Below are 13,000 nucleotides of genomic sequence, written 5' to 3' on the forward strand. Positions count from 1 at the left end.
CATAGGCATGTGCAACACCATGGACTGTAGCCCGCCAATCCTGGGCTGGAATCCATTTTCCAGTGGATGCCAGGCAGCCTTGGCCTTACGTACTAAGGGGGGGTGCCCTCTCCTTTGACCCCGAGGAGCTTTTGTGTACATGTTCAGTGTCTCCCTTGCCCCAAGGATGGGAAATATATGACCTCTTGATCCTTTACGCAAACAGGGTTTAGCCCCTCTCTGCTTCTGCCATGACTGTTACCTTAAGGTGTCCACAGAAGATATAGCCTGGCTATTTTCCCTGTTTCTGTTGTTATTTCTATTTCAAAGTGCAAAGAGGAGGCTGGTTGTAAATACATAATCTGGAGTCCCCCCTATCTCCTGTCTCAGGAAATGCAAACAGGAGGCTAGCTGTAGAGTGTCTAGCCTGAAGCCCATTTTTTTTTTTTGGCCCCAAGAAATGTAAGCAGGAGCCCACCTAATTCCTGCCTCAGATATGAAAGCCAATGACTGTCACAGAAGCCTAGGGAACCCAGCTACCAGCCATGAGAAGCTGTAAAGGGCTTTTGATGCCACGTTGACTTAAAGTCTCAAAGTTCATGTGGGGTATTCCTACAAGAAAAGGTTGAATTAGAGAGCAGCCTCAGAATAAAGCAAGTATGGATTAGAGAGACTCCACGTTATTAATTACTTATTACCTTCAATCTTAGTGAGGCATCATCTTTTAAAACTAGTTATGAGTGATATTGTTTAATGTAGTGCATTTAGCTTTTGAAGTAAAGGGTATATTTTAAAGATTATAATAAAATAAATTGGGCTTCCCCGAGGGCTCAGGGGTTAAAGGACCTCCTGCAATGCAGAAGACACAGGAGACACAGGTTCAAACCTTGGGTCGGGAAGATCCCTTGGAGGAGGAAATGGTAACAGACTCGAGTGTTCTTGGAGCCTGGCAGGCTACAGTCCATGGAGCCTCACAGAGTCAGACATGACTGAACGACTAAACAATCAAGTAAATTCACAGTTCTGAGCTAGAAATGAGCACCTTGAGGCAGAAACCCTGCATCTCTGGGTTTGTGATGCATCTCCGTAAAATAGCACATTACTCAGCACTTAGTAAATATTCATTAAATAGTATTCTAGGTATAAAAGCATTTCCCTTGTAACTGCTAGTCTTAATTGAATGATGTTTCGGCAGTGTTTTTCTAGGATTTCCACTTGAGTAACCCAAATAGCAGACATTCTTCTCCTAAGAGATATCAAGGGTATATTAAGTTTTCAGATAAACAGACCTTGAGAAGCAGGAAAGTGACGTCTTCCGTCTCACACATGGAATCCTTTTGAAGCACACATTGGATTGGAAAATTCAAACAGGAGAGAAGCATGTAAGAACAGGGAAGACGTGGGGTAGATATTTTAATTTATTTAGATAAGTGAACTGGGACTTCACATTCCCCACAAAACAGAATAACATCTTAAGTCTGAGTTCCTGTTTGTAGCATACAGGAACTAGGAGGCTGAATATTCTGGGAAATATAGCTGACAGATAGTGTCAGATAATCAAGCTGTCTTAATTGATCCTACCAGGAAATCTGAGAGTTGACTTCTGAGGAATTTGTTACCTAAGATGAAAATGTTTAGGCAAGAATGGAATCACCAAGAGGCACAGTAAATAAAGATGTAGAGAAATATAAGGAAACAGGATAAAGAAGATTTGTATATTCTGAACTATTTCTTCCATTCTCGCCCTCAGAAATTCTTAATGATACTCTTCCAATATGAAAGTTGCCTATACCTAGGAATCCTGGCTGAAATGACCTCTGCCTTTCCTTTCCTCTGTCTGTCTTCTTTTTTCATCACAGTAAATAGTATTAAATTTCTGAAACTATTAGTATATATGGCCAAGATTAGTACATATGGACAATTACCACAGATACATGCTTAAAACCAAAATGAGAACAAAGGTTGATAAACATGTAGGAAAGTTGAGTATAGAAAAACAGAGTGCTTGAAATTATAGATAAGAAACATAGAAATTAGGGGGTTCTTGAAACAAAAATAAAAACAGAATAGTTAATTTTAAAAGACTGTAATGCTTCTCTTTAACACTGATTTCTATATTACTCTCTGATGGATCCTTAACAAATATATCAGCTTCTAAAAAGATACTGACCATTTTATTTCCCATTTTTACTCTGGGTAATAGCCAATGATAGTAATTACATATAATTAATATTACTGAGTGGTGTTAATAATAACCAGATTCTTAACTTATATAATTTGTTTTATACCAATAGAAAAGTTATTCTACCTATATGCTTAATGATATAGTTTTAGATATATTGCTAATTATATTTTTAAAACATGTAAGTTAAAAGATAATTAGAAAAAAGGACTGTACTAATAAACTGATAAGAATATTCAATTCTCCAAAATTATGTATCAAAGCATATGAAGCAGGAGTCTTTTGGTTATTTTGTACATTTCAATAGCTTGACCATTTATGTTTAAACTTTAAAAAATCAAGGTGAGAAATATATCTTGAGGTCTTTTTAATAGTAAGTTTGTACTGTTCCTAGCCCTAAGGCCTTCCTTCTTTCCTTAATTTTGCTGTTTGTAGTGTTTTCAAATCTGTTTCCACTCAGCTTTCTTCTTCCTCATTCACTCCTAGGATGGATACATTATAGAAGGAGACTTAATCGAATTCCTTCTTGTTTGGCAGCTGTTTAGGAAAACTGTTTGTAATCTTGACATATTCGTGATATCATGCAGTGTTTGTCTTTTTCTCCGTGGCGTGTTCACTCAGCATAGTGCCCGCTGGGTTCATGCATGTTGTCTTGTTTTTGCTCATGCACGTTGTCTTAATATGAATCTAACTTTCTTTTTATTTTGGTTATATCCATTTTATTTCTTTTATTTTTATTATGACTTAGATAAACAGAGAATAGATTGGTGTTTGCCAGGGGCTGGTAGATGGGGGAAAAGAGAAGAGTTTTGTAAAACAATACAAGCTTTTGGTTAAAAGATGAATAAGGTCTGAGTATCTAATGTATAATGTGGTGACTGTGGTTGATATTGGAGAAGGCAATGGCACCCCAGTCCAGTACTCTTGCCTGGAAAATCCCATGGACGGAGGAACCTGGTAGGCTGCAGTCCATGGGATCGCTAAGAGTCGGCCCGACTGAGCGACTTCACTTTCCCTTTTCACTTTCATGCATTGGAGAAGGAAATGGCAACCCACTCCAGTGTTCTTGCCTGGAGAATCCCAGGGACAGGGGAGCCTGGTGGGCTGCCGTCTATGGGGTCGCACAGAGTCAGACACGACTGAAGCGACTTAGCAGTGAACCACTGAAGCAGCAGTGGTTGATATTACTGTATTGTATGATTGAAATGTGCTGAGAGTAGAATCGGTGTTCCCACCAAAACATAAAAAAATAGGCAAATACATGAGGTGATGGATGTGTTTGTTAATTAATTCTGTTTGTGGGAACTCTTTCACAATGTGTATCAAATCATCATGTTGTAGATTTTAAATGTCTTATAATTTCATTGGTTAGTTAAATGTCAGTAAAGCTGGAAATGAAAGAATGACTAAATTTTGAAAATTTTTTAACAGGTTATATCAATCAGTGAAAATTCTGTATTCCTTCGGCATCTTTGTGACATATTCAATTCAGTTCTATGTTCCAGCAGAGATAATTATCCCTGTGATCACATCCAGATTTCATGCTAAATGGAAGCAAGTCTATGAATTTGCAATAAGGTCCTTCTTGGTTACTATTACTTGTAAGTATCACTGCATACTTATATCATAATGATTTTTATTGTTGAATTTCTTCTAATGAAGCTACTTAAAGTATATTTTTTATATTTTTGAAATAATTTTGTTCACCTAACTAGATACATTTTGGTTTAAAATTCTGTTATTCTACTGATATAGAAGAAAATCATAAATCAGACCCTATCACATGTAAAACAAGTAACCGAATTATTTTCAAAATAATATCACTCATGATTGAAATATATATTTAAATCAGATGCATAAGCGACTCTTTATATGGTTGATAACATTTTGCTTTGGCTTTCTAGTTTTCCTGAGGTTTTTTATATCTGCTAACTTTTGTGTATTTAACAGTTCAGCTCTCCATGACTCCCTATACAAATGGGTTTTGTTCTGTTTTGGTCTTTAACAGTTTTAGTGGCTTATTTTACTTACTATTGGAAGGAGTGTGTATAATCTCTTATTATAGTTGCATATTATAAAATGCCCCACAAGGTAGAATTAATCATGCAGACTCGTGGAGAGGGGCCTTTCGTTTGGTGTAGCACTCTCAGTGACGTGACGGTTCAAAACTCAGGCCTCCCACTTCCTTGCTGGGTCTTAAGTTACAAACCATCTTTGAGACATTTAAAAATATGAACAAAGTGGTTAGAAGTTGCTGTTAATACTATCATTATTATCACCACTTTTATTATAATTGCAAAGAGAAAGATGATTGCCCCACTGACCTATCTGATGGGATTGCCTAGGATGATACCAAGGACGAGATGACTGGTGACTGGGGGTAAGCAGCTTTGGAAATTCTCAAGAAGATTTGAGTAACTATCTTGGCCCATTCGAGGTTAGAGAATGGTAGAACTAGAAATTCTGGGTAACTCTGTAAATTGCATTGAGCACCTTGGGGTGCAGCTTATGCCTAGATTTAAAGAATTGGGTGTATTATATTTTGTTCAGGGAAACAGCAAAGCTGGGCAAAGTAGATAAAGAAGATAAGACATACTTTTCGAAGCAATTATTTAAATGAAATATGTCAACTAATAAGGGAAATCACATTGAGGAATGAAGTCAGTAAACCCATACTCCATTGTCTAATGAAACACCCAGGTGGAAAAATTATTTTAAAATGTTTTAGAATATTCTTTACACATTACTTTTATTGACATTTTGACAGCTGTACTAAATAAAAAGACATATTTCAGGCAAAGTCCTTCTATCAGGAGATGTAAGGCAGTTCTATTCTGAATGCATGTCTCCTTTTAAGGTTAGCTACTGAATTTTAATAACTTCACCCACTTCTGCACATTGGCTGCTGTTATGTTGAGCTCCCTGTCTGCTGCGGTCCAGACCAGACTGCACCTCTACCTCCAGGAGTTTTTTCCCACAAGCCAGGGCTTTTTCTCAAGGGCTGAGTACATAGCACCAAGAGTTGCAGCCTGTTCTTTGTTGCTGCTTTCTTTTAGTTAAAAATAGAGAAGCCTGTTTAACCATATGTGAGGGCTATATTTACAGCATGCTTTGGACACAGAGAACACAGACCATGTCATATGCCCTTCTACTTCATTGAGACACATGGTTGGACACTGACCTGCATTTAAATCTTTGGCAGGTCCTTCAAGTTAAAGTCAACCGATGTTCATGACAGACCTGTTTTGTATCCGTTATCCAAAGCACCTGAAAATGTCCTGGGCAGGACTCTTTACTGACGGGTGTGTGGACAGCTGGCGGGACTTTGTCCTGTCTGAGGAGCGGGCTGTGCAGCGCCAGCAGGGGGAGTGGAGGTCCCGCTGGGTGTGCGCCTTTCAGGCCCCACAGTCCTTTCCAGGTGCTCGGCCACGTCTGCAGGGCAGATCTGCAGACTGTGGGGCTCATCAGCTTGGGTTGTATGTTATGTCTCGGTCTCCATTTAGTATGGAATCGCCCTTTCACAGCATCTTCTTCATGGAATCAAAAGCTTGAAAGGATGGGTCAGGCTCTTCCTGCGTGTTCCCTGTAGACCCTTACCTGCTAGGTAGGCATTACACAGGTAAGAGAGAAGAGTGACTAGCAACTGGCCAGAGGCCACCATGGATTGCAATAAATGCCTTTTATTTTAAAGGCAAACCTGTAGAAAAAGCTGCTAAATTTTGATTTCAAACCAGTATTTTGATCCCCTGTTTGAATTGAACCTACAGAATATGTTAAATACTACTTATTTCTGTTATTGTCCAATTCATTGATCCTTTTACTGTTTTTAATTTGAAAAGCCCTTGGATTTGAGAGTATGCTTTCTTCTTTTAGTAAACTGTGACTACATAAAGCATAAATCTTTGGTAGTTTGTAGAATACTAAGAAGAAGTACCAGAACCATTTAAGTTCGTTGTCACAATAGCTGAAAATAAGTACCATGCTGTGCCCTAGTATTCTATCTTAGAGTCAGTAGGTATATGGAGAGGATCATTCACTGTTTGTGCAATTTAAATTTGTGTGCTGCAACTAGAGAAAGCCTGCGTGCAGCACTGAAGACCCAGTGCAACCAAAACTAAAAATAAATAAGTTTTAAAACAGATTTATGAGCTAGAGTGTTGTTGATGCTATAGTAGCAAGCATTTTATTTTTTTCTCTGATATATCTGCTTTTACCATTAAGATGCAAGAAAATGGACCTTTTTTGCCATTGCTTTTTTTTCCACGTCAGAGACAACTTTGTACCTTAAGGACACATTCTTTTCCTCTATAATATAGTTTTTGGAAATGCTGAATAAGATTAATTAGTACTTACTAGATATATTCATAATAACTGTCTGTAAATGACAAAGGGCAGCATATTTATAGTAATCCTGTAGTGAATATTTGTAATGAATAAATTATCCTTATCCAAGTTATCCTTTGACTTACTATTTTTGTGATTTTTGAGTTCTTCTATGTCAGATTTGCCTAAAGTATATATATTTCACTTTCTTCTCTACTAACATTATCAAATAACATTTTAAGCCATTTTCATTAGCAAATATATATTGGTTATATAACATTTAAAGAATGACTTTATCTAATTGATAAATTTCATGATTTAAAAGCATTTGGTAAATGAAATTTTAGTCTGAATAAATAAATTCTAAAATACTATAGTGTTTCTCCAGATGCTTTTCCAAAATACTTTTACTCATAACAACTTGGCCTATTGGAAAACATTAGTAACAAAAAATAGACTCCAAAATGAAAGGCTCTTTAGATGACAAGGTGGTAGTTGTGTTGGTCTGGTTGTCCTTTTAAATACTGCCATCTACTATAAGTATTTTTTCACAAAATGGATAAAAGCCAATGGGTTCTGAAATGTTCTGTTGTGATTGAGAGTCATGCTTTATACTTACTTTGAGAGAAATGTTAAATGGTATAGCACACATCCATTATTAAACAAGGATTCACTTTATAAAGTATTTCTAGTTTAGAGTTCCAACTTCACATTATTTTACTTAGGAAGATTTATTGTCCTTCGGTCTTGTAGAAGTGCAGCTATGTTTATGATTTCAAAATAACTTTTTTAGGATTTTAGCTTTCATAATAATGTAAATAAAAAGTGTGTGGTTCTAAGAAATGTGGTAGTTCCAAATTAATGCCACATCCTCCTGGAAAAATATCGAGAGCCACAAAGAGAATATGGGGAGCGAGAAACCATAAACTAACAGTTAAGAAGTAAAGAAACCAGTAGACCAGAATCCCGAAACTTAATTACAAAGAGCATGAGTTAAATTACACACACACACACACCTCCACAGAAAGTTCAGTAAGAGACAAACATGCAGGAAAAAGAAAAGCAAAGGAAAGTAACCTTGGAAATAGAAGGATGACAAAGAATAGTGAGAAAACTGATAGCTTTTGAAGACGAGGAAAGGAACACCGACACATACATAATTAGAGTCCTCGCAGCTGAACTGTGCTTACATAGCCATCTTTGGTGGCGGCGGTGATAGAGTTGTCACAGCTTGCATGCCAGCAAACTTAGCTACTATTTCTGGTGGCAGCTCCAACCCTTCACAAATCGAGAAAGAATATGTCTCGATTTTTGCAAACCTGTTGATACCTTTTGGTAAGATAAGATCAAAAAAGTGCTGGATCAAAACTTGCAGAAAACTTGTCAATAGCTTGGCATAAAATCCTGCTGACAATAATGGTGCATAATTTTTTTTATCTTTTCATTTTTAAATAGCTTAGAAAAGCTGTACAAGACAGTAGAATTACCATAAACCCTTTACTCTGTTTCCTCTAATGTGAGCAGCTTACATACCACAACTGTTAAAGCCAGGAAATCAACATCGATAAAATGCTGCTGACTCATCTGCAGACGTCATTTTGCTTTCACCGGTTTTCCCTTTTTCTGATCCAGGAGCCAATTCAAGGTCCCGCTTGAATTTAGTTGTCAAGTCTGCTAGACTCTGCCAGTCTTGACAGTTATCTTTTTTGGTCTTCATTTAACCTTGACATCTTTGAAGTGTCAGTAATGCTGTAGAATTTCCTTCAGTGTAGACTTGTGTGATGCTTTCTTCTGATTAGGTTGAAGTTAAGCATCTTTAACAAGAATCCACAGGTGATGCTTTGCACTTCTCAGTACATCATATCATGGCTTATGACTGCTGATGTTAACTTTGATCACTTGGTTAAGGTGGTGTCTGTCAGGTGTCTTCACAGTAAAGGTGCTCTTTTTTTCCCTTTATAATTAATGAGTTTTTAATAGGGGTATTTCCTGTTGTTATACAGTTGGTGTTTAAAAAAAAAAAAGTGTAAAGTGTTAGTCGCTCAGTTGTGTCCAACTCTTTGCAACTCCATGGACTGTAGCCTGCCAGGCTCCTCCATCCATTGGATATTCCAGGCAAGAATACTGGAGTGAGTTGCCATTTCCTTCTCCAGGGGATTTTCTGACCCAGGTATCCAACCCAGGTCTCCTGCATTGCAGGAAAATTCTTTGTTGTCTGAGCCTTTTGCCCATTAATTTTAGGATCCTTCATTGACTTTTCCTGCAACAGTTATTACTGTAGTGTTTACTTAATAATGATTTTCCGTTTCCATGGTTTCTTCTATTTTGGTTAATTGGAATTCTAATGTAAGAAATAGTTATCTCTTCTCTTTGATTTAACCATTTGTTTATACCATACCAGCCCAGATTTTGTGTTTTATAGAATGAGCTTAATGGCAGAATATGCATTCTTTACCCAAAACCTCATAGCAAAAATTAAAAGTTGTTTATGTAAGAAGCCCTATTGATAAGTCAAACTCTGAGAACACTCAGTGTTTTGGTTTCTTTCTTTATTTTCATTTTTAGCTCAGAACAAAACGTGACAGATGCTTCCGCAAGCAATAGTCTCATAGTGCCTACTTGCATCAGTTAATTTTAATGTGTTGAAAGTATCTGCAGTTAGTGTTTACGTAGGTATTAGATATTTACATAAGGAAAATTTGTATTTTCAATTTTCTAGGTGCCGGCGCAATCCTCATTCCTCGTTTAGACATTGTGATCGCGTTCGTCGGAGCTGTGAGCAGCAGCACGCTGGCCCTGATCCTGCCGCCCCTGGTTGAAATTCTCACGTTCTCTAAGGAGCACTACAGTATATGGATGGTCCTGAAGAACGTTTCCATCGTGTTCACTGGGGTTGTTGGTTTCTTATTAGGGACATATGTAACTGTTGAAGAAATTATTTATCCTACTCCCAGAGCTATCACTAGCACTCCACACGGCCCCTCTTTAAATTTGAATTCCACATGCTTTACATCGGGTTTGAAATAGTAGGAGCAGAGAGATGAGTCTCCGGTTTCAAAATGATTTAAGAACCACTAGGACATGGCAGTACTGATAAGCTACAACATATTTCTTGGTTTTAAGTATTAGCAGCAATTTCAAAAATTTTAGTTTTGAAAATTGAAAAGATTAAAATGTTAAATAATTAAAGAAATACTCTATTACTTGTCTTTGAGTCAGAGATGATTCAACCGAGATTCTGTCTTTTACCTCCATGCTATTTTGTCACCTGGTTGAGAACAGGGTTTCAGCATTAAAAGAATTAAAGAAGATGGTATAGGTAGCTGAAATCTGACCACCCTAATGAATTTCAAAGTATCCTTCATGTTAGTATAGAAATATCTCAGTTGTGTTTTTATTAGAGAGCCAGATACTTACATTTACCCTTTGGAAGTTTAGAAAAACCTTCATTAGCCATGATGTAAGCATCAGAAAATCCCCCAATCAAGAGGACCTGTGCAAGAGTCTGACTTACTGTTTCAACCAGATTTGAAAGAGACTTTAAAAGTTGTGGAATACAAATTCCCTTGTTTTTTTTTTTTACATGTGGAAATAGATACCCAGGATGGTTAAAGTTAACTTGATTGAGACCACTCAGCTTGAGATCAAGAGAACATGATCTTTGGATTCCTGGTCCAGGATTTTTTATCTTTCATGTCACATCCTAGAAAAAGAATAAATTATGTTCAGTTCAACTTTAGTGTTAAGTCGGTTTAATATGATGTTTGCCAAGTGCATGTGACCTGAGAAGACAGTCAGGGAGCTCTGAAAAGCCTGCAGCACAGCTGTGGGGCAGAAGCAGCGCTTTAATGAACCAGTAGAAACACCTTGCTGGTTCAGCTTCTGGCAGGTGGACAGTGCCCAGCTGTCCTGTGTGTGGCTTTAGCTGTCCTTACTGTTTCTTCCTTTCTAGGTTTGTAGGTGGAGAAGGCAATGGCACCCCACTCCAGTACTCTTGCCTGGAGAATCCCAGGGACGGGGGAGCCTGGTGGGCTGCCATCTATGGGGTCGCACAGAGTCAGGCACGACTGAAGTGACTTAGCAGCAGCAGCAGGTTTGTAGATGCCATCTTTCCTAATGACAAAAAAGTAGGCACCTGGCATGATACAGGACCTGTGCCCTCTTTCTGGCCTTATGGCCTTCCTCATCAGAGCCTTCTATTGCTCCGCATGGGCAAATAAGAGAAAGATTCAAGCCAAGGGAAAATTGAGATAATAATAAACTGTTAAATACTGAGAGCTCCAGGCTTCTTCCAGAGAAATGCATTCTATTCTATTCCTCCATATTTTTCAAGTCCAGTTATTAACCAAAACAAAGAATCTCAGTAGGCATGGAAGATGAAAATGGTTAAATTTAAAATTGAGAATCTTAATTTTTTTTTTAAATCATAATTTAAAACTCATTGAATTTTTTAGTCAGGTTGGTGAAAGATATCACCAAGATCACTGCAGTGTATATAGTCTCTATTTTTGTATGTAAATGTCCATTCAAGTATTTTTTGCTTACATCATAGACTTGAGCATAATCCTAAAGGTATATCAGAAGCTTTGTTTTGGTACAAATTCATCAGCATTAAACTTAAAAAAAAACATTTGCGTCAAGAATCACCAATAATTATTTATGACACTTTTATGTCAAATCTGTTGTGTTGAACCTTTAGTCATGTTGGGAAAATGTGGAAGAAATTTTAGGAAAAGTAATTGCCATTGAAGCTAATGTTATATAACCTTGAATATAAGAGTAAATTAGGTATTTTTTTTAAGATATGTAGCTTGGTATAAAGTGACTTGAAAACTATTATTTGATACAAAGCACTATTAGAGTTTTTGTCAGCTGTCTCAGATAATATTTCTAGTCTGTGTGAAATTTTATTTTTGTAGTTTTGCCTTTGTTTATTTTCTTTATGAAATGTATCAACTTTAGTGAAATATCAAATGGTTAATCATAGCAATATATAAATTTTAATTTATTGTGAACAAATGTTGAGTATATTTTCAGAGTCAGGTTGAAATGCAGAAAGGAAGAGGTGGAGAACAGTTCTAGTTCTTAACAAGAAACACTATGTAGATGCAAATGCACTCTATAAGGATTTTGATGATTTATTTTATTTGCAAAAAAATCAAGCAGTATTTTTCCTTTGAAAATTATTTTTAATGAGTCATAACATTTTCTGAATGTTATTAGAGAAGATACTTTGATCAAACCAGCTATTGATTTTATTTGGGGACCTGAAAAAATGAGAGTGGTCGCACCTGTCCAGTTTTTATCCAGTATCTTTGGTCCATTGCATTCTGGCTAAAATGACGTCAGCGTTTCATCTGCCACCACAGTAAAACACCTTGGAAAGCCAGCCAGGTGTCCTATGAACTTTACTACTGGAAGGGGGAAGGTAAAGGAAAACATTATTCACCCCTGAAAACCTCAGAGATAAGCCAGTCACCTCTGTTCCTTTCCAGCCAAAAGGATTTCTCCAGTTTCAGAGTCCGCTTATCAAAACACTGACTCTCAGACCTTTCTATTTTATCAAAGGATCTGCTTTTCCCTGAATGGTATGGTTTCTCCACAAGTGAAGAAATAAGACCTAGTTTTTCTTAAAGACCAGTTTCTATAGTCTTACCAAGTGAAAAACATACTATGTTAGCAAATGCCACATTATGTTTTAATCCTGCCCTCTGGATTCTCCTCTGTCGAAATGATTTCTGCCTCTTGTCTGTATGATGCACTTAACATTTTTGTAAGTGTTTTATGCAATATGCATAAAATGATGCATGTTGTAAATGTCCTGACGTGGCCTAATTTCATTCAGTATTTTTGTAGTAGTTGTAGAAAAGCTAACTGTAAAGTGCTCTACAGATATTAATTGGGATATTAATTGAAATTCTATATCAGTGACATGTCCAGCTGTGGGCATGCTTTATTTACTCTAGCTTACCTGTGACATCTCCTCTGGGGCTGACATGCCAGAGAGGTCAGAACAGCAGCTGAGAAGTGCATTTGTTTACTGATAATATGTATCCCCTCATTTCTTCATGTGCAAGGGAGAAGATACATAACAGAGCTAATAGAAGTAATAAATAAAATTATTTAACTGATACCAGTGGCTCAGTGAATATTTTCTGTTGAGAAAATAACTTGGTAAAAACAAAGGCAATGCTATAAAATGAGTTTTTTTTAAATGAGTATTTTTATCTTTTTGCCTCAGTTAGCTCCCCTTCATAAAACAATTTGAGAGACTTTGATCTAAAAGGTATAACAACATACTTCTAACATTAAACGGCTGACTGAAATAACTAACAATTTGGCAGTATGGTTACCCATAATCTTATTCATGCCACTGGTGCTCACTAGGCTAAACTCCATTCTCAAAGTTGTTGGTTCTGACCTAGGAGATAAGAAAACATGCTTTAGAAATGTTATTTATTGCCCTATGATAAAATGAAATGACAAATCACTCTCATTCTTAAAATTATATGTCAA

General features: G+C 36.8%; 1 protein-coding gene across 2 annotated transcripts in view; it reads left to right on the forward strand.

Moving 5' to 3' along the window:
* The window catches only part of SLC36A4 (solute carrier family 36 member 4), a 40,468-nt gene extending 27,874 nt beyond the window's left edge, over nt 1-12,594 (forward strand). For both annotated transcript variants that reach the window (XM_070364983.1, XM_014477082.2), the window contains 2 exons: nt 3,593-3,762; nt 9,204-12,594. In XM_070364983.1, the coding sequence (XP_070221084.1) occupies nt 3,593-3,762; nt 9,204-9,511 (478 nt within the window). In that variant the 3' untranslated portion in view covers nt 9,512-12,594. The remainder of the gene's footprint in view (nt 1-3,592; nt 3,763-9,203) is intronic.
* Nucleotides 12,595-13,000: the final 406 nt, after the last annotated feature.

Source organism: Bos mutus, chromosome 29, assembly GCF_027580195.1.
Source record: "Bos mutus isolate GX-2022 chromosome 29, NWIPB_WYAK_1.1, whole genome shotgun sequence".
NCBI lineage: Eukaryota > Metazoa > Chordata > Mammalia > Artiodactyla > Bovidae > Bos > Bos mutus.